At 39.2% G+C, this 22,916-nt stretch overlaps 1 protein-coding gene across 2 annotated transcripts in view; it reads left to right on the top strand.

Moving 5' to 3' along the window:
• The first annotated feature begins 659 nt into the window (after positions 1–659).
• Positions 660–22,916, top strand: part of ESR2 (estrogen receptor 2) — a 54,076-nt gene continuing 31,819 nt past the window's right edge. The window contains exons 1-3 of one of the 2 annotated variants that reach the window (XM_021701444.1): positions 660–1,036; positions 2,917–3,089; positions 15,608–15,724. In XM_021701444.1, coding sequence (XP_021557119.1) covers positions 675–1,036; positions 2,917–3,089; positions 15,608–15,724 — 652 coding nt within the window. In that variant the 5' untranslated portion in view covers positions 660–674. The remainder of the gene's footprint in view (positions 1,037–2,916; positions 3,090–15,607; positions 15,725–22,916) is intronic. The other variant, XM_021701445.2, reaches the window with a different exon arrangement.

Here is a 22,916-nt window from a genome sequence, read left to right on the forward strand (position 1 = left end):
CGCTTAGCATTGTGCTCACTTTAACCAGGTAGAGCAAAGCCAGCTAGTTTACCATAGGCTGTATATTGAAGGGTGCGTTGAAAGCTGAGAAGCAATACATTGATAAGTGACACGTTGGCCTGTCTGTTCCTTGTGTTTTATTACTGGTGACTCGTGTATTTGAATATCTGTTAATGCTGTCCCTGCTCACTGACCTACTCTTCCAAGGTTTTCTTGGTTATTCTTGTTTACTTTTCCATAAGAACTTTAAAATAAACTTACCTAGTTCCAGAAGAAAAAAAGCCTTGGCATTTTAAGATCGTCCTGCATTTTTTAATTTTTAAAAGTATAATAAATTCTTGTGGTTAAAAAAAAATTCTTGTAGCTAACAACAACAAAAGCAATAAAGAAGTGAATAAAGTAGCAAATGAGAGTTCCATGCCTTCCATTCACACTCCCTGAGGTTAATATTTTTGAGTCTGTCTTTCAGGATGTGTTTCTAAGCTGTGTGTGTGTGTGTAAGTAATAAATATGTTTGGACATTTTGAATAGTTAGGCCTGTAGCTCTAACTTAGAAATGTCTTTTTGTTTTTCTCTACAGCCATCATACCTGCCCATGAGTCTTTGAGAACATTATAATGTCCCTTTGTGCCTCTTCTCACAAAGAGTTTCCTCAGCTGTTACCTGTTCAAGACATGGATATCAAAAACTCACCATCTAGCCTTAACTCTCCGGCTTCCTACAACTGCAGTCAATCTGTCCTACCCATGGAGCACGGCCCCATATATATACCTTCCTCCTATGTAGAGAGCCACCATGAATATTCCGCCATGACATTCTATAGCCCCGCTGTGATGAATTACGGTATTCCCAGCAGTGCCAGTAACTCAGAAGGTGGGCCTGGTCGACAGACCACAAGCCCAAATGTGTTGTGGCCAACTCCTGGACACCTCTCTCCCTTAGCCATCCATTGCCAGTCGTCACTTCTGTATGCAGAACCTCAAAAGAGTCCTTGGTGTGAAGCAAGATCACTAGAACCCACCTTACCTGTAAACAGGTAAATTCACTTGTCATTCTGAATTGTACTTCAGGGGCATTATTCAAATCACTATGATTTAGTGAGAAGAAAGATATGCATTATTCAAGGTCTTTATTCATCACATAGATTACTTAGAGCACCTAACACATACGATATTCTGAATTCTAGAATATCTATTCTGATATTTTAATCCTCGCTAAAAAGTAAGCTATTAGGTCTGGGTTGTGGGGAGAATTCACTATCATGACTGTTGTTTTTGGACATTAAATATTGAAATTAAATCACTTTTCTCTTGATGAAGTGACGTGGGTTTGAAAAAGAAATTTTTACTTTCAAGTTAGATCCTTCTTGTAGTGAAATCACAATTTAGCATTCATGACACATTGTGTCCAGGATAAAAGCAACTGTGGCAGTATTACTACTTACAGGAAATACACTGGACATAGAAAGCCTGAAAAGACAGACAGTAATTGGTATAAGCTTTTTAGCAGTGAACTAAAATAACATTTGATAAAGATTGATGGGAAACTTAATTGTAGACTTTAGTTGAAATTTCTTGAAGCTCAAAAGAGTATTCGTACTCTTCAAAAGCAAGGTAACGTGATGGTTATTTCCATTTAATTTGTAATGTGTTTAATGATAATTATAGCTATGGAGGGAAGAGGTTGTGTAGGGAGAAAGATGAGGAGGAGATAAATTTCTAGAACCGCCAAAGTATTAAGTCATTGTGTATTGGATATTGAAATTTGTTACTTTCAAATGCTGTCATAACACGTTGAGAAAGCCATATTACACAGTAATTTTATTTTTCTTTTTAAAAAACTTTGTTGGTAAAAGAGAATATAAACATTGTATATAACTTTTTTACAGTACTGTTTTTCACTCAGCCTTCAAGGGAAGACCCTTTGTTTCTGAGCATGAGCTCTAATCAGAGTTCTGCTAATATTACCCATAGTATAATTATCTTCATTTAAAACCAATCATACTCTAACATTTCCTTTCCAAAAGAAACGTGGCCTAGCAAAATTAGGAACTAACCACGTGTGCTTTTGTGTCTGCCAGTGCTGCCTTCATGGGCTGTCTCTTCCTCTATGGGAGCTGTTGCCCCTCTCCCCAGCACTGAGCACCTGCTTCCATCAAAACCTTCTCTAAGGACAGGCATGTGTCCACTTTCTTCCCCTCTCTTCTCCTTTCTCTTTTTCTTCTCTCTGCCCTTCCCTGCCCTTCTCTACCCTTTCCTACTCCTCTCTACCCTTCCCTACTCTTCCCTGCTCTTTCTCTCTCTCTCTAAACCAGAGTATCATATTCACTTCAGTATAACTTAAAGTCCATTTGTAACTCCTCTTAAAGTTATTTTCATTCTAGACCTTCATCTTACATTGCAGAATGAAAGATTTTGTTCCCCATTTAAATGGGAACTCTGAAGGGCTATTTAGCAACACTTGGGAATGACTAATACTTGCAAATGGTTAGGTAAATTTAGGCCCATCCATACAGTGTTGATGAATTCTAGCAACTACGGAAGACTACTGTACACCTTGCTTGTGGTTCAGGCCTGCGGATAAGACTTACTCGGGTCACTTATTACACTCAGAGATGTGCAACCTGATGGCTACAACTGGCCATCTGTAGTTACTAGTGCTCATCAGTGCTGCATGGATGGGCATAGACTTGCAGAACCACTTTCAAACATCAGTCATTCCCAATAGTGTGACTCTTCATAGATCTGATATCAGCAACAAAGGTTGTGCTTGATCAGATTTCTTGGAATATATTTATCACGAGCCCTGGAGGGCAAAGAGGTAAATTACGCAGTGTTCATGCTATTTTTTTTTTTTCTAGAGAGTCCATCTTTTCTCTTAATGCTGTCTTACAATGAATGTTTTCTTTGCCCCCAGAGAGACACTGAAAAGGAAAGTTAGTGGGAGCAGTTGTGCCAGCCCTGTTACTAGTCCAAGTTCAAAGAGGGATGCTCACTTCTGTGCAGTCTGCAGCGATTACGCATCTGGATATCACTATGGAGTCTGGTCGTGTGAAGGATGTAAGGCCTTTTTTAAAAGAAGCATTCAAGGTACAAGAGTATTGTTAGTTGCTTCTTTAATTTTCCACTTTTGCTTTCAAATAATTTTGCAGATGACCTGGCAGAAATTTCACCATTGGCCTGTTTGGTACACAAAGTACTTGATGAGCAGTTCAGAGGATCATGTGTGTTTGGGGATGGGGTGGATGGTGGAATGGATTGTTTCAAGTGTGGAGCACCTTATCTTTAATTGTGGATCTCTACCCCAGAGCCCCAGAACTTGGATGGATCTCTTTCCACCATCACCCATCACCATCTTCTTGGGAAAAGACACCTAGTTACAACTCTCGTATATCTCTTACTGGTTTTTGATTTGTGGTTACCATTAGATTTGTATATAACATATTATGCATATAGTAATTTACATTAAGTTGATGGTCTCTTAAATTTGAACCCATTCTTTACTTCTCTCCCCTACTCCTCTCCACTGCTGTATTTTAAATATATCGTGTCATACTTTACATCCTTTTATTTTATGAATCCCTTGGCTGATTTTTATAGATACATTTAGTTTTACTTTTGTGCTTACTACTTTTCTTATTCCTGCTTATGGTCTTTCCATTCAGAGGGTCCCCTTTAACATTTCTTGTAGGGCTGGTTTAGTGGTCATAAATTCCTGTAACTTTTGTTTGTGTGGGAAACTCTTTATCTTTCTATTCTGAATGATAGCCTTGCTGGATAGAGTATTCTTGGCTGTAGGTATTTTTCTTTCAGCACTTGGAGTGTATTATGCCATTCTCTTCTGGCCTGCAAAGTTTCTGCTGGAAGATCAGTTGACAGCTTTATGGGGGTTCCATTGTATGTAACTCTTTTCTTTTGCTGCTTTTAAAATTCTCTCTTTATCATTACTTTTTGCCATTTTAATTATTATGTGTCTTGGTGTGGACCTCCTTGGGTTGATTTTGTTGAGGGCTCTCTGTGCCTCCCGGATCTGCATTTCTATTTCCTTCCCCACATTCAGGAAATTTTCAGCTGTTATCTCTTCAAACACATTTTCTGCCCCATTTTCCCTCTCTTCTCCTTCTGGGACCTCTATAATGCAAATGTTATGCTTGATGGTGTTACTTAGTTCCCTAAGTCTGTTTTCATTTTTTATTTTTTTTTTCCCTCTCTCCTGTTCAGCTTGATTGCTCTCCATTACTCTGTCCTCCAGGTGGCTGATCTGTTCTTCTGTTTCTTCTAGTGTACTATTTATTCCATCGAGTGCATTTTTACCTTTAGTTATTGAGTTGTTCATCTCTGATTGGTTCTTTTTTATGTTTTCTATTTCTTTGTTAGGAGTTTCACTGAGGTCCTCCACTCTTTTCTCCAGTCCAGTGAGTATCTTTATGACCATTACTTTAAATTCTCTATCAGGTGGGGCACTTGGGTGGCTCAGTGCATTAAGTATCTGCCTTCAGCCTAGATCGTGATCCTGGAGTCCTGGGATTGAGCCCTGCATCGGGCTCTCTGCTCAGCGGGGAGACTGCTTCGCCCTCTGACCCTCTTGTGCTCTCTCTCTCTCTCACAGGTAAATAAATAAAATCTTTAAAAATAAATAAGTAACATGCCTGATAGAGAATTTCTTATCTGTTTCATTTAGGTCTCTTGCTATGATTTTATTCTGTTCTTTCATTTGGAACATGTTCCTCTGACTCCTCATTTTGTCTAGCTCTCTGTGTCTGTTTCTTTCTTTCTTTTTTTTTAAGATTTTATTTATTTATTTATTTGAGAGAGAGAGAGAAACAGCATAAGAGGGGAGAGGGTCAGAGGGAGAAGCAGGCTCCCCGCTGAACCGGGAGCCCAATGTGGGACTCGATCCCAGGACTCCGCGATCATGTGAGCCAAAGGCAGTCACTTAACCAATTGAGCCACCCAGGCGCCCTCTGTGTCTGTTTCTATGTGTTAGGAAAGTGAGCTATGTCTCCTGATCTTGTAAGTAGTGACCTTATGAAGAAGAGGTTCTCTAGTGCCCTGCAGTGCAGTGTCCCCTGTTCACCAGACCTGGCACTTCAGGGGTGTCACCTTATGTGTGTTGTATGCACCCTACTATGGTGGCTGAGCTGCTTTTGCCTTAGGCCAGTTGTCTGCAATGGCTCTCTTTGCCTGTTGTGGGCAGGATTTGGTCGCTGCATTGTTAATGGGCAAATCTGGGGCCGCCTTGGGCTTAAGTTGAGTTAGATCAGGGAACTAAACAGACCTATGGGGTGCGGGGCAGGGAGAGGGCACACACCAGCTCCTTTGTTCCTGGAGAAGTCTGCCAGTGATCCCTGTCCCTCCAACACGTACTCTGAGATTAATAAACAAATCTCCCTCCCATACACCCCGGGCATTTTTCAAACTGCTGCTTCTATGCTGTATCCCCATAGGGCTGTTTGTTGTGCTATCTCTTTAAGGGCAGAGACTCTCTTTCTTCCTGCCTTCCTAGCTCTCTCAGAGCCAAGCCTGCTGATTTTTAGAGTTCCATCTGATCAGCCCTGTTCATTGTAAGAACTCATAAAATTACCCCCCTCTGGTTTTCAAAGCCAAATGTTATGGGAATTCATCTTACCTGTGTGAGTTCCCCATACGTGGGGTACTTGGTACGATAGTCTATTCCTCTTCCCTCTCCAAGCCTGCAGGTCCCTCCCTCCCGTGGACAGTCCCATAGGTCTGTCTGCATAGGCAGCTCCCAACTACCTTTTCACCCTTCCTATCCTCTTCAGTGTGGCCTCTTCTCTACATTTATCTGTGGAGAGTCTGTTCTGCAAGTCTTTGGGTCATTTTCTGGATTATTTACACTGATGGGGTGTTATCTAGTTGTATCCATGGGATGAGGTAAGCTTAAGATCTTCCTATTCTGTCATCTTCCTCAGAAGTCCCTAGTTACAACCCTTGTGAAGATAAAGCTTGGAAAAAAATGTGCTTGTTAGGAATTACAAAGATTGCTTCTTCCTTTGACTTATGTTTAATATTTGGCATGCGTAAGAGTCATGATGGTGGGATGGCTCCTGATAGAATCTAGAGGGTGGTGAAGGGTAGAATGTTAGTAGTTAAGAGTTACCTTCCTGCAGATCCCCTGAAATTCACCCTGTTTAGAGGACCACCTATTTTTCCTGGATCTTCCACTTAGTAGCTCTATGACTTTACTTCCTAGCCTGTTTCCTCTTTGGTGAAATGGAGATACAGAATTGTTCTAAAGATGAAATGGGGGCACCTGGGTGGCCCAGTTGGCTTAGTGTCAGACTCTTGATTTTGGCTCAGGTCATGATCTCAGGGTCATGGGTTTGAGCCCTGTGTCAGGCTTCATGCTCAGTGGGGAGTCTGCTTGAGATTCTCTTTCTGCCTCTCCCTCTGCCCCTCCTCCAACTTCCATACACTCTCTCTCTAAATAAATAGGTAAATAAATCTTTAAAAAAATAAAAATAAAAAAATGAAGTTGGCTATGTGAAAATATTCAGTCATTTATAAACATCATGCATATTTAAGATATTCTAGTTTTAACTCTTCTGTATTGAGATATCAACATCTTTTCCTTCTTCTTTGTATTTTCTAATATTTAAACCCACATTCTCTAAAATATTCATAGTTGGGTGGATCAGGGCCCTCTGCCATTTCCAAACTTAATTTTATTGAAAAAAAAAAACCCATCACAGATAAAGGAGGCCTATGTCATCAAATATTATCAAAACATAAGTTGTATTATTTGCTTATTTATAATTTATACACAAAACTTTTCATTCTGTATTTAACATATTTAGTGCTTTAATATTTTTCTTATGATAATTGTAGTAGTAAATTATAAGGCCAGGCCTACTTCCCTGCTATTATATAGCATGAACAATTCAGATTTCTAAAATTTGGAACTGAACTCTTGACATGATGACAATTCTCTATCTTGTTGAGATTCCAGAATTTTATTCCTTAAGGAAATCTTGACCCAATACAACTAACTATATCCTTTGAAAAGTATCCTTTTTATTTGCTGTTGGGAAAAAATCTCTACCTAAAATATCTTTGAACTCTTAGACTATGGCTGATTACAATGACAAGGGAGTTTCCTCTGCTTTCTGCATGTCATTCCTTCCTACTGTGTGAGCCAAGAAACTATTGGGAAAGGGGAAAGAAAGGTCACATTCTAAGTGTGCAGAAGGGAAAGAGTGAGTGCTTTTACAATTGCTTACTATGTAAGTGATTGTTTCTTTGGACTCTTCATATTTTTGGCATCCTCTGATATAAAATATGTTGCAGTAACTGAAAATGGCCACCCAATTCTTTCTGTATATTGAATGAAGTAAGAATGAAATGTATTTATCATATTATCATTATTCATAATAAAAACTCTCAACAAAGGAGGTTTAGACAGAGGATATCTCAACATAATAAAAGCCATATATGAAAAACCCAAAGCTAACATCATACTCAATGGTGAAAAACTGAGAGCTTTTCCTTTAAGATCAGGAACAAGACAAGGATGTCCACTCTCACTACTTTTATTCAACATAGTGCTGGAAGTTCTAGCCACAGCAATCACACAAAACAACAAATAAAAGGCATCCAATTTTGTAAGGAAAAAGTAAAACTTTCACTATTTGTGGATGACATGATATTATATGTAGAAAACCCTAAAGACTCCACCAAAAACCAGTAGATAAGTGAATTAAGTAAAGTTGCAGGATACAAAATTAATGTACGGAAATCTGTTGCATTTCTATACACTAATAATGAAGTAGCAGAAAGAAATGAAGAAAACCATCCCATTTACAATTGCACCAAAAAATAATAAAATACCAAGGAATAAACTTAACCAAGGAGATGAAAGACTTGTACTCTGAAAACTATAATACACTGATGAAAGAAATTGAAGATGACATAAGCAAATGGAAAGATATCCCATGCTCATGGATTGAAAGAACAAATACTGATAGTGTCCATACTACCCAAAGTAATCTCTGGATTCATTGGATTCCCTATCAAAATACCAACAGCATCTTTCACAGAGCTAGAACAAATAATACTGAAATTGGTATGGAAGACCCTGAGTAACGAAAGCAATCTTGAGAAAGACCAAAGCTGGAGGTATCACAATCCCAGATTTCAAGATATACTACCTAGCTATAGTAATCAAAACAGTATGGTACTGGCACAAAAATAGACTCATCGACTGATGGAACAGAATAGAGAGCCCAGAAATAAACCATGATTATATGGTCAATGAATCATCAACAAAAGTGGCAAGAATGTATAATGGGGAAAAACAGCCTCCTCAATAAATGGTGCTGGGAAAACTGGGCAGCTACATGCAAAAGGATGAAACTAGACCATTTTCTTATACCATATACAAAAATAAACTCAAAATGGATTAAAGATCTAAAATGTGAGACATAAAACCATAAAACTCCTAGAAGAAAGCGTAGGCAGTAATATCTCTGACATCAGCCTTCGCAACATTTTTCTAGGTATGTCTCCTGAGGCAAGGGAAACAAAAGCAAAAATGAACTGTTGGGACTACAGCCAAATAATAAGCTTTTGCCCAGTGAAGGAAACCATCAACAAAACAAAAAGTCAGTCTGCTGAATGGGAGAAGGTATTTGCAATGATATATCCATTAAGGGGTTAGTATCCAAAATCTATAAAGAACTTCTACAACTCAACACCAAAAATTAATAGTAATCCAATTGGAAAATGGGCAGAGGACCTGAATAGACATTTTTCCAAAGAAGACATACAGATGGTCAATAGACATGTAAAAAGATGCTCAATATCACTAATCATCAGGGAAATGCAAATCCAAACCACAGTGAGATATCACCTCACACCAGTCAGAATGGCTAAAATAAAACCCACAAGAAACAACAAGTGTTGGTGAGGATGTGGAGAAAGGGAACTCTCATGTACTATTGGTGGGAATGTAAATTGGTGCAGCCACTGTGGAAAACAGTATGGAGGTTCCTCAAAACATTAAAAATAGGATTGTCATATGATCTAATAATTCCACTCCTGGATATTTATCCAGAGAGAACAAAAACACTCATTCAAAAAGAGATGTGCACTGCTGTGTTTATTGCAGCATTATTTACAATAGCCAAGATACGGTAACAATCTGGGTGTCCATCAATAGATGAATGGATAAAGAAGTTACACATACAATGAAATATTACTCAGCCATAAAAAGGATGAGATCTTGCCATTTGCAGCAACATGGATGGACTTAGAAGGTATAATGCTAAGTGAACTAAGACCTAGAAAGACAAATACCATGTGATTTCTTTTTTTTTTTTTTTTAAGATTTTATTTATTTGTCAGCAAGAGAGAGTGTGAACACCAGCAGGGAGAGCAGGAGGCATGGGGAGAAGCAGGCTCCCCGCTGAGCAAGGACCCTGATGCGGGACTCGATCCCAAGACCCTGGGATCATGACCTGAGCTGAAGGCAGATCCTTAACCGACTGAGCCACCTAGGCATCCCAATACCATATGATTTCACTTACATATAGGATCTAAAAATAAAGCAAATGAGCAAAAAACAACCCCTCCCCCCCCCCAAACAGACTTTCAAATACAGAGAACAAACTAGTGGTTACCAGAAGGGTGTGTGGTGGGGGGATGGGTGAAATAAAGGGGATTAAGGGATACAAACTTCAGTTATAAAATAAATAAGTCACAGAGATAAAAAGTACAGCATATGGAATATAATCAATGATATGGTAAAAACATCGTAGGGTGACAGATGAGGACTACACTTACATGGTGTGCACTGAGTAATGTATACAATTGTTGAATCAACATGTTATACACCTGAGCTTTTGTTTCCCAGATTTGCCTATGGTTTTACCACAGCTTGTTTGTCCTGGATTGTAATTCTCTTTTATTCCCAAATAAACCCATCTTTTGGTTAAAAAAAAAAAAAGTTATACACCCAAAGCTAATATAACATTGTATGTTAATTACACTTCAATAAAATAAAACTAAAAAGGAAAAAATTAAATGTTTTTATCTTAGTCAATTTTCTCCACATTGTTTTATTAAATCTATTCATTTTCATTGACTTTTTTTTTAAAATAGGGGAGCTTATTTTTTTAGTTGAATTTGAGATATAATTTACATATAGTAAAATTCCTCTATTTTGATTGCATAGTTTTATGAATTTTGAAAATGCATGTAGCCATTTAACTACCACCATAATTAAGATCTGGACTATTACCATCAGCCCAAAAAGTTCCTGCAGGCCCATTGCAGCCAATTTCCCCCCAGCCTCCCAAGGCCTGGTAGCCGTTGATCTATTTTCTTTCCCTATAGTTTTGCCTTTTGCTAGAATATCATAGAATTGAATCATAAAGTATGTAACCATCTGTGTGTTGCCTCTTTTACTTATTATGATGCTTTTAAGATTTATCCATGTTTTTGTATGTACGAGTGGTTCATTTCTTTTTGTTACTGGGTATTATTCCAATATATAGATGTACCATAGTTTATTCATTTGGAGTGTTTCCAGCTTTGTGCTATTTTGAATAAAACTTCTATGAGTGTTCATGCATATCCCTCTCTGTAGACCTATATTTTCGTTTCTCTTGGGGAAATGGCTAGGAGTAAAATTGCTGGTTGTAGGATAAGCATATGTTTAATTTTATAAGAAACCAGCAAACTGTTTCCAAAGTAGTTGAACCATGTTGTATTCTCAACAATAACATATGAGACTTCCAGTTGCTCTACATCCTTGTAAAAATCCTTGATATCGTCAGCCTTTTTAATTTTAGATATTCTATTGGGTATATAATTGTGTCTCGTTGTTGTTTTAATTTGAGTTTCCCTGATAACTGATCTTTTTGAGCATCTTTTCATGTGTTCATTAACCTTTTTTCCTATAATATATTAAATACTTATATATACTGTTTTATTCTGTTCTGTTGACCTAGTTCTTCATTCTTATAAGTACCACATTATTTTAACTACTATAGTTTTATTTTTTACTTTTACTATTATTATTTTGTAACACATTTTAATACACACCAATATATATACCTCCTATTTTAAAAGCATCCTGGCTATTTTCTTTTGTTTATTCGTAGGAACATTAGAGTAATTTTATTAAGTGGCCTCCTATCCTTAATGTTAAAAAAAAAAGTGGAGATTTTGTTAAACCTAAGAATTATTTTGGAAGGAATCTTTGTAATAGTCTTCTCATCAAGAACATGTTATGTCTCCAGTTATTTAGGCATTTCCTATCTCTTATACAGTTTTGTTAGTTTTTTAAGAATATATATATCTGGGGCGCCTGGGTGGCCCAGTCATTAACCGTCTGCCTTCGGCTTGGGTCATGATACCAGGGTCCTGGGATTGAGCCCCGCATCGGGCTCCCTGCTCAGCAGGAGGCCTGCTTCTCTGTCTCCCACTCCCCCTGCTTGTGTTCCCTCTCTCACTGTGTCTCTCTTTGTCAAATAAATAAATAAAATCTTTAAAAAAAAAATATATATATATATATATACCAGGTATATAATATATATACCTGGTACATTTCTCCGGGGTATTTCTGTAAATTTCATTCTTTTGGGCTATTCATTTTATATCCATATATAGCAGTAATACTATTCTATTTACTTTCATACTGGTAATCATAATAACCTTTTATCATTGTCCTTTGAAAGTTAAAATCTATTTGAGTGCTACTCACGGATCTTTAACGCTTTGCTTTTTACGGCTTTAGAGGCTGAGCTTTAAATGGGAAGCTCTGACAGTTGGTAGGTTACGTAGAAGATTCTTTTTTTTTTTAGGATTTTATTTGACAGAGAGAGCACAAGCAGGGGGAGCGGCAGGCAGAGGGAGAAGCAGGCTCCCCACTGAGCAGGGAGCCCGATGCGGGACTCGATCCCAGGACCCTGGGATCATGACCTGAGCCGAAGTCAGACGCTTAACCAACTGAGCCACCCAGGCGTCCCTACGTAGAAGATTCTTACCTTGGAGGCACATATTCCATTACTTGGGACTTATTTGGCCTTGAAGTCATGAAGGATGTCCTGAGGGAATAAGATGCAAGGTCGTTGACTGCTGTTGAGGGAGAAGCGTGCCAGGGAGGGTGCGGGTAATAAACCTTGCTCTATTTTTGAAGTGACCAAGACCGGGAGGCTGAACTGAGCTGAGACTCAGATCTTCTGATCCCAAGTCCAGAGCTGTCTCTCCCCACCATGTGGTTGGATATAAATGACAACAGGTGTTCAGACAGACTCACTCAATTTGTAGAGAGTACGGAGATAATCTCTTCTGTTTTAGATTATAAAAAGCACATTTTCCTGTAAAGCTTTGTATGTTAAAGAATTAGGTACATATTTTGCTTTTAATTTTGCTTTGAACTTTTCTGAGTTCTGTTAGTATGGAATAGTGTGCTTCTCAGCTGTTGCATGGAACAAGAAAACCATTTTATTAATTTTTTTTAGGGGGAGGGGGCAGAGAAAGAGGGAGAGAGAGAATCCCCAAGCAGACTCCGCACTGAGCGCAGAGCCCGTCATGGGGCTCAATCTCACAAACCTGAGATCGTGACCTGAACTGAAATCAAGAGTCAGATGCTTAACTGATTGAGCCACCCTGGTACTCCAAGAAAACCATTTTAATATGTGAGGTAGTTCGTGTAGTTTGAGGAGGACTTTTTTCTTTTTTGTCAGAAGTGAATTCAATTACCCTGACCTTCTTGCATAAGACATTTTCTAGGCTATTTTTTATTTAGTGTGTTCATATTACTGTGCTTTCTGATTTTTTTAAGTAAAATGACCTTTTAAAATAAACTGAGAAGAGAAAAAAAAATGAACCTCTTGTCCCTTACTATTATAAACCTCTTTATAAAACCAAAAAGGATGACATTCATGTATTGTCCTTTGAATTTTTAGAAGGTCCTTAAAAGATTGCTATTGCAATGGAAAGTACTGTGGGGTTACATTTACCTTTTAGCCATAAAGCATTATGTTCTACAGGACAATCGAAAGTTTCTGATTGGAAATATATCTTGGCTTTTAAAATATAGTTTTGAATATTATAAGTGAGGATAAAAGCAGTAACGATAATTACCTATTCTTTTTAAAAAAAATGTTATACCTTATATTACCCCCTACTCTTTTATTTTTTAAATTTATTTTATTATGTTAATCACCATATATTACATCATTAATTTTTGATGTGTTCCATGATTCATTGTTTGCGTATAACACCCAGTGCTCCATGCAGAACATGCCCTCCTTAATACGCATCACTGGGTTAACCCGTCCCCTGCCCCAGAACCCTCAGTTTGTTTTTCAGAGTCCATAGTCTCTCATGGTTTGTCTCCCCCTCCGATTTCCCCCCCTCCTGCTATCTTCTTCTTCTTTTTTTTTTTTTAACATGTATTTGTTTCAGAGGTACAGATCTGTGATTCAACAGTCTTACACAATTCGCAGTGCTCACCATAGCACATACCCTCCCCAATGTCTATTACCCAGGCACCCCATCCCTCCCACCCCCCACCGCTCTAGCAACCCTCAGTTTGTTTCCTGAGATTAAGAATTCCTCATATTTTACACCCTACTCTTGAGTGTGTGTGGAACCTGTAAATATGAGAGTTGCTTCAGCAGTTGGGTTATCTTATATGGCAAGTGGTATTGGGGGAGTCTTGTGATTATGCTATACTTATGTAAGACTCCATCCTAGCGGAGTGAAGACAGACTAGAAGTCAGAGAAATGCCCCTCTTGGCCTGGAAGAAAGCAAGCATCATGCTGCGAACTGCTTTTGGGTGGGGAACTGGTTCCTCTACGAGTAGACAGCAGTGCCCGGCTGATGGCCAGCAAGAAAATGGGAACCTTGGTCCGACAGCTGCAAGGAGCTGATTCTACAAACCTCTTGTATGAGCTTGGAAGAAGACCCTGAGCTTCAGATGAAACCACAGCCCAGCCAACACCTTGATTGCAGCCTTTTGAAACACTGAATAGAGTAAGCTGTGCCTGGATTTTTTTTTTTTTTTAATATAAGATTTTATTTATTTATTTGTCAGAGAGTGCACAAGCAGGGGGAGCTGTAGAGGAAGAGGGAGAAGCAGACTCTCTGCTGAGCAAGGACCCTGATGCGGGACTTGATCCCAGGGCCCAGGGATCGTAACCTGAGCCGAAGGCAGACGCTTAACTGACTGAGCCACCCAGGCGTCCCTGTGCCTGGATTCTTGACTCATGGAAATGAGATAATAAATTCGTTTGGTTTTAAGCTTATAAGTTTGTAGAAATTTGTTATGCAGCATGAAAAACTAAAACCATGACCTTAAGGAGATTATTGAACTGAGCTAACTTGTTTTCTTTGGAAAAATGGGAATCCTAGCTCTTTATAGGGAAGTTATAGGATTACATGAAATGATAAAGGATCTGGAAATCAGTAGGTATGTCAGAAATGTTGGCATTCCAGGTTTCCTGCACGTGGCTGGCATCTGACTCTTGATTTCAGTTCAGGTCACGATCTCAGGTTTGTGAGATTGAGCCCCATGTCGGGGCAATGGTTTTTGCATCTCCGGGGAAAGCTGTCCTCCTATTTCTACAACTGTTCAGTCTACACCTTTGCTGCCACCCCAGGCCAGCTCAGGGAATGGTGGCAAAGTCACAAACAACTGAATTTGTGTTTGGTTGAACAAGTGTTACTGGAATCTACCTAAAGTGGGAGAGAATTATAAAACTTGATTTGGGTCCAATCGTGGAACCATGTTTTTTGGTCCGGTGGTCGGGGAGGGTGGCTCTACTTCTCAAGGCTCGACTCTGAGCTCTGGGTTGAGTTCCGGTCTGCGCCATGTGTTTCCACATTCTCCTTGGGCCAGCGACTACCTGAGGCATTTTTCTTTTTCCTCTTGGGAGCTCAAGAGGCCAAGCCAGACTGTTGGAGTATCCCATCTACTAACATACCACTGGCTAAAGCAAGTTTCATGGCCAACCTCAACATCAGTCGGTGGGCAGGCACACTCTGCCCACTCAAGTGTACTTCGAGGTCACAGGGCTGAGGGAGGCAGTGGGGAATTGAGAACAATAATCACCACCAGCCTCAAGTGGCAGTTCTTTTGGTTCTTCAGGTTGCTCATTTCTTGGTCCTCTTATTGATTAGTTTCATTCTCTTATTTGACTATGAATTCCCATAAAAATATCATGTTAAGTTCCCAAGAGGGATATACATGAAAGAATATAAGCGGTTGAATTTGGTGACCTGATGCACAAGTCCTGTTCTTGAGGAGATTCTGTGATTTGCAGCACCAATTTCAGGCGACTGTCTCACTTTCCATGTCCAAAGGAGAATATTTCTAATGTATCTCTTGAGAATTCGAAGAACATGTGGAGAATAGCCTATTAGTCAAAGAGTAAGATACGGAAATATTCCTAGGTTTTCTTGACTCACCAACAAGGCACTGATGAGGCCGAACTTTGGCCTTTGTACCCGTACCTGTCATTAAGAAGATGTCGCCTACCTCTCAGCTGAGTAGCATTATCAGTGTTGTTGACTGGGAAGATATTTAATCAAAATATTGTAACAATAGCCTGCCTTTTTTTTTTTCCCTCTGCTGTAGGACATAATGATTACATTTGCCCAGCTACAAATCAGTGTACGATAGATAAGAATCGACGCAAAAGCTGCCAGGCCTGCCGACTTCGGAAGTGCTATGAAGTGGGGATGGTCAAGTGTGGTGAGTTTTCGCTTCCCCTTTCATCATGTGTGGGCCACGCTGACAGCTCTGTCAGGACAGGCGGAGGGACTGGGGACAGGTAGCCTGCGTGAGAGGAGATTTAGGACTTGGTCATTATCTTCAAGTATGTGTATTCTGTCCCACTGGAGGGGGCACTGACTTATTCCCTGTAGCTGCGGAGGACAGAGCTGAGGTAAACAGGAACGAGTTATGGGAGGCACATCTTGGCCCAATATAGGGAAGATCTTTCTACGATTCAAGTGGTCTGACAACACAATGGGCTGCTGCATGAATTTGAGAACTCTAGCCACTGAAGTACGCAACTGGGTTGGATGACCATCAGCCTGAGGCCTTGAGAAGTCTAAGGAGGAAGTTCTGGTAAATGTTCACAGTGAAAGCTGTGACAAGAAAGTAGACTGTCTGGTGGGTTACTTGGATAGCTATGGGAAAGACTCGTGCCTATCCTCTATTAGCTTTCTAGAGAAGATCTGTAGAGGAGTCAGAAACATGATAGAACTATGGAAAGCACATAGAACATAGATTCTGTGTTATGATGGTATGTCTTCATATCATACGTGTGTGTGTGTATCCACACATAGGTGCATACATCCATGAAAAACAAAGAAAAATGGGCACATTAGAGTAACAGCTGACAAGAATGCCTACATCCTGCTCTCTCCACCTGGCTAACTTGATTCATTGGTTTGTACACACTTGCTGGTTTATGCGCACTCACATTAGCTCTGCCTGTACTTTTCCTGTTACTCTGCTAGTCAATATTTTGCCTGCGGTTAGTTGTAATTTATCTCTTTGTAACTATTTGAAAAATTTAAAACAAGAGTCTCTTTTCTCCCTGACAGTCTCTTAGGAGCTCTGCCTTTTGAACATTCTCTGTCCTTTTTTTTTTTTTTTTTAAGATTTTATTTATTTATTTGGCAGAGAGAGACACAGCCAGAGAGGGAACACAAACAGGGGGAGTGGGAGAGGGAGAAGCAGGCTTCCCGCCGAGCAGGGCTCGATCCCAGGACCCTGGGATCATGACCTGAGCCAAGGCAGACACTTAACGACTGAGCCACCCAGGCGCCCCTCTCTGTCCTTTTTTAAAAATGTATATAATAGATAAGACATCTCATCCAGCTATATTGTAGTATAGCAGAAGTCCTCTAGAATCACTGATGTTTTCTGTTTTCTTTGTAAAATACCCTGCCAATACCCATGACCAGTGTGTACTGGTCACTCTCTAAAACATTCGAGCATTTCTGCTCCCCCACCTTCAGTTATACCCTTATCAGTAACCAGTGGGTTTCTTCCAAAACCTGTTTCCACTCCTTGTAACTGTCAAATTATATAATTTAATTAGAATTTATGCAAGCATATGAAATATGAGTAGGAAAAGACAATCATTTCTGTGAAAGCTTTGGATAAAACTGTACAGGAGGGGCACCTGGCTGGCTCAGTCGAGTCTTCATCTCGGGGTTGTGAGTTAAGCCCCATGTTGGGTGTAGTGCTTGCATTAACTGTAAAGGACTAGTAGCTATGGAATTAGATATGAGTGAGATTGGGGGGGAGAGGTCATAAACCCTAGAAAAAATCTGAATTTGGATTGCTTTATGAGTGCCTAAGCTCTTGCTCTGTTTTAAGGAAGGTGGAATTGAAAATTCAGAGACAGTGTATCACGGACGTGGCCTATGTAGAAAAGTCACTTGTGATTTAATTGGTGGAGGTACTGAAGGAGAAAGCCTTGGCCCTTTGACAAAAGATTGCAAATCAATGTTTCATATTTTAAGTTAATACATTAAGGTGAGTGTATTTTTTAAAAAGTGATTTACAATTTAGTCTTAGGACAAGAATGCTCTTATTGTCCTACTTTCTGTTGGACGGCTAGCTGTAGCCCTGGTGGTTTGGGACCAGGGCAGGAGCACCTGCATAACCCGCCTGCAGGGGGCGGTGTTTGTGGCGGGAAGAACAAGAGCACAGGACTTCCAAAGACTGAAGCTCATTTTTTGTCTCATTACTTCTTGAACTGTGACTATGCTCAAACTTAACCTTTCTGGCCCTTGGTTTTCTTTTTTATTTATTTTTTATAAGATTTTTTTTTTTTTTTTTTTTGACACAGAGAGACAGCGAGAGAGGGAACACAAGCAGGGGGAGTGGGAGAGGGAGAAGCAGGCTCCTGGCTGAGCAGGGAGCCGGATGTGGGGCTCGATCCCAGGACCCCGGGATCATGACCGGAGCTGAAGGCAGACGCTTAACGACTGAGCCACCCACGCGCCCCTGACGCTCGGTTTTCTTATCTCTGAAAAGAAGATATCTGTTTCATGGAGTTTTGTGAGGAATGCATGTGAAAAAAAGATGTAAAGACCTAGCACAGTGTTTGGTACTAAATTTTAGTTTTCCTTCCTTTCTCTCCCCCTCTTTGAAAAGCTCATATAAATTATGAGGAGTTTTAATGCAGTACAGTCTTGCCCAGGCAGAGTACAGAGATGTAGTTAAAAAAATCTTTCATGACACTCACTCAGAAAGATATCTGCGCCCCCATGTTCATAGCAGCATTATTTATAATAGCCAAGGCATGGGAACAACCTAAGTGTCCATTGACAGGTGAATGGATAAAGAAGTTGGTGTGTGTGTGTGTAAAAATGGAACGTTATCCAGCCATTAAAAAACACACACACACAAAGAAATCCTTTCATCTATGACAACATGGATGGACCTTGAGGGTATTATGCTAAGTGAAGTAAGTCAGAGAAAGACACATACTGTATGATCTCACTTACATGTGGAATCTAAAAAAAACAAAAACAAAACAAAAAACCCAAACTCCTAGAAAAAGATATCAGATCTGTGGTTACCAGAGGCAGGGTGTGGGGGGGGAAGGGAATTGGGGAAAAGTGGTCAAGAGTACAAACTTCCAGTTACAAGATAAATAAATACTAGCAATGTAATGTACAGCATGATGACTGTAATTAACACTGCTGTGTATGTATGAAAGTTATTAAGAGTAAATCCTAAGGGTTCTGAAAGAAAAAATTTCTTTCTTTCCTTTCTCTCTTTATTTATCTATGTGAGATGATGGATGCTAACTGAACTTACTGTAGTAATCACTTCACAGTATATGTAAGCCAAACCATTATGCTCTATACCTTAAACTTACACAGTGATATATGGCAATTATTTCTCAATAAAACTGGAAAAAAATATTTCATGGAAAAGCGAACAAGAGAAAGGGTCATTGAATTTGGCTAAAAAGAGATTGGGTAGGGCTGTCTAAGAAAAAAAATTTTTATTATCTTTGGAGATTGCAAAAGGAATGAGATGGGTTGATACGCAAACATTTGGGTATTTAGCCCTTTACTAATTAAGAGAAGGACAATTAGGAGTGAATTTTCTTTTTTCTTTTTTCTTTTTTTTTTTACGATTTTTACTTATTTATTTGATACAGAGAGAGAGAGACAGCGAGAGAGGGAACACAAGCAGGGGAAGTGGGAGAGGGAGAAGCAGGCTTCCCGCCGAGCAGGGAGCCCGATGCGGGGCTCGATCCCAGGACCCTGAGATCATGACCTGAGCCGAAGGCAGGCGCTTAACGACTGAGCCACCCAGGCGCCCCAGGAGTGAATTTTCTTAATAATGCCTCCTCCTTTCCCAGCACTCTCCTTGTCTGCCCTCTCAATAAACCCTCCATCCATCGTCTTCCTTCTCTTCAGTCTTGGAAGATTAGGAACCTATCTGCATCCTGGATCCTCCTACACCATTTCACTTCCCGCTTTAGAAATTATGTCTCTTGGGGCGCCTGGGTGGCTCAGTCGTTAAGCGTCTGCCTTCGGCTCAGGTCATAATCCCAGGGTCCTGGGATCGAGTCCCGCATCGGGCTCCCTGCTCAGCCGGGAGCGTGCTTCTCCCTCTCCCACTCCCCTTGCTTGTGTTCCCTCTCTCGCTGTGTCTCTCTCTGTCAAATAAATAAATAAAATCTTTAAAAAAAAGAAAAAAAAATTATGTCTCTTCTGTTATTACCTTTTTCTTCTGCACCAATCTTGTCTTTTCTATAGAAATATTAATATGGGGGTTTAAATGGTGGGAAGATAACCACCCAGACTAACTTGAGGGTAAGTCTTCATTATAAGGATATGCTGAAACATAAATAGCCGGGAAAACAATCGGAATAGCCACATGTTTGGTCTGTTTCTCTGTGTTGGGAGAATAAATCCACATCTTTCAGATGCCATCTCTTGATTCATCTGCTGTATATACACATGAAAGGGACTTGATAGGGAGGTGGTATAAAGTAGTAAAAGCACCAGCTGTGGATTCAGACAGCTGCTTGAGTTTATATGCAGCCTTCACTATTTTCTAGCTTTGCTACCCTGGGCAGGTTGTTTGAGCGCCCTTGAGCCTGTTTTCAATCCTCTGTATCATGGAGATGATAAGAGCACCTGTCCTCTACGGCAGTTTTCAGAATGAAATAATGTAAATACAACACACAGTGTCTGACATGTAGAAGCTTCCCCAGTAGGTGTTAGCTCTCATTGTTGTAACTTAGCATTATGACTATTGTTGTTGTCATTGTCATCACCATTATCATCATCCTCTTTTCTCGGGGCGATTTACCACTTTCTAATATGGAGTGCTCCTGTTTGGTAGAGTTCCTCATCAGGCTTGCTCAGAGGCACACCCGGTGACTGCAGAGATTACAGTGGGAAAGCCATGACCCTAGAAATGTCCTTGGTAGAAAACAGTGAGTTCCCTGCCAAGGGCTTTATGTTGCTGATCTTAGAATCCCTAGGACTCAGTACAGGGCCCAGTATATAGGGCTTTGTAAGTGAAAGTTGGTCAAATAAGTTTGAGTGCATGGATTCAAAACCTCTCTCTTTGTATGTAAACCTGTTTTGGAAACTCTTTTTCCTCGTATACTCTACAAAAAGGAGATGTGTGATCAGAAAGGTGCTTTCTTAAACCAAACATTTTGTTCCATTTGACCCTGGGGGTATAACTGATCTTAAGTAATACCTATAGCTCTCTGATTACTAATAAAGTGAATTATATTTTAGGCTTTTAGTTCTTTTAGTAAACAGTTTGATTCAATTATCTCTAGATAGATAGAGCCCTTCCTTCTACTTTGATAAGCCAAGGATAAGAAATTCAGATAAATTTTCTTGGGAGCAAGTAATTTAAGTGTAATCAGACCTCCTAACTAATATTTCTTTTTTAAAATGTGGACAACTGAATTTAGTGAACAAACATAATGGTGGGACTATAGAAACTAGGCATTTTGCAGATATAACTTTTAGGTTTTTTTGGGGGGCGGGATGCATACAAAAGTTGTACCCATGTTAATGACATCCTGACTAATGTCTTTCTTAATTTTCATTTTGTATTTTTGTCTTTAACCAAGGGATCTTTAGAAATATTTTTGTGCTAAACTTTATAAGGGCTTGGAAGTTATATATATATATATTTTTTTTTAAAGATTTTATTTATTTATTTGAGAGAGAGAATGAGATAGAGAGAGAGAGCACAAGAGGGGGGAGGGTCAGAGAGAGAGGCAGACTCCCCGATGAGCAGGGAGCCCAACGCGGGACTTGATCCCGGGACTCCAGGATCATGACCTGAGCCGAAGGCAGTCGCTTAACCAACTGAGCCACCCAGGCGCCCTGGAAGTTATATATTTTTGTTATTTTTTGTGATCAAAGAATATGATCTATATGATACCAATTTTTGTTAAAATTTTATTCATAAACTAGTATGTGATAATTTTTGCAAATTCCATGAGTTTTTATAGCTCAAACTTGTGAATTGTACAATTCCAATGTTCTGCATTCTGCCTTTTCCCCCAATGGTTTGCTCTGTCAGTTGCTGAGAAAGATACATTAAAATATGCATTATAGCGGCGCCTGGGTGGCTCAGTCAGTTAAGCATCTGCCTTCGGCTCAGGTCATGATCCCAGGGTCCTGGGATCGAGTCCCACATCGGGCTCCCTGCTCGGCAGGAAGCCTGCTTCTCCCACTCCCACTCCACCTGCTTGTGTTCCCTCTCTCGCTATGTCTCTATCAAATAAACAAATAAAATCTTTAAAAAAAATGCATTATAATAATGTATTTGTCAATTTATCTTTTTCTTTTAGTCACTTTTTGCTGTTATGTTTGTAGACTGTGTTTTCTTGTTTTGTTTTGATGTTTATGGGTTTAGAATTATTTATCTTCCTTTTATAATCTGATGAGGTCTTAATAATGATTTATGCCCTTTAAAGTTTATATTGTCTGATATTGATAGCGTAACTGATTTATTTGGTTAATTTTTGCCTGCAATCTTTTTCTATCCCTTTATTTTCAGTTTTCTATGTGTTAGATGTATCCCTTACAACTAGTCAATGTCTAGCTAAAAAAATGTGATCTCCGAGTTGCTCTTGATAAATTTAGTCTATTTATGTTTATTGTGATCACTGATATCTGAATTCATTTCTGTCATCTTATTTTAGGATTTTAACAATTTCATCATATATTTTCTTTTTTTCCTTTTTGGAATTGGTCCCATTTTCTTGTTTTATTTTACCTCTTCTGCTAGTTTGGAAGTCATACATTCTGTTTCAATTCTTTTAGTGATAATTCTATTTTAGCATGCATTCTTGATTAATTTGAGAATTCATGCCACTCTCTCTAATAGATATTTCTCTTTCCAAATAAAGATTCTTCGAAAGTTCCAGCCAAAATTATTCACCTCTCATCTTGTTATTATCCAGTATTTGGTTTTACTTTATTTCTGTACCTCCAAAAATTAATTATTATTTTATTCATTCTGTGTTTATTAGGTTTCCTCTCATGTTTACCAATTTATTTTCTTGCCATTGCATATTGAATTTCATTGCTTCTCTTGGGTTCATTTTTCTTCATTCCAAATAACACAGTAGTTATTTCAAAAGGGCTGTGAGTGATATATCTTTTTAATCTTTGCTTAACTCAAATGTCTTTAATTTATCCTCCTCTTGAATGATAGTTCAGCTGGGAATATAATTCTAAATTAAAGGTTTCTCCCTCACCACACCATCTTAAAGGCATTATCCCATTGTGTTTCTGACCCATAAACCTACAGTAACTAAAACATATTGATACCAGCACAGGAGTTAAAAAAAAAAAAAAGTGTATACACACACACTCCATATACATATACACACACACATACACACACATGTATATATATA

The sequence above is a fragment of the Neomonachus schauinslandi genome, chromosome 9 (genome assembly GCF_002201575.2).
Source record: "Neomonachus schauinslandi chromosome 9, ASM220157v2, whole genome shotgun sequence".
NCBI classification, from domain to species: Eukaryota; Metazoa; Chordata; class Mammalia; order Carnivora; family Phocidae; genus Neomonachus; species Neomonachus schauinslandi.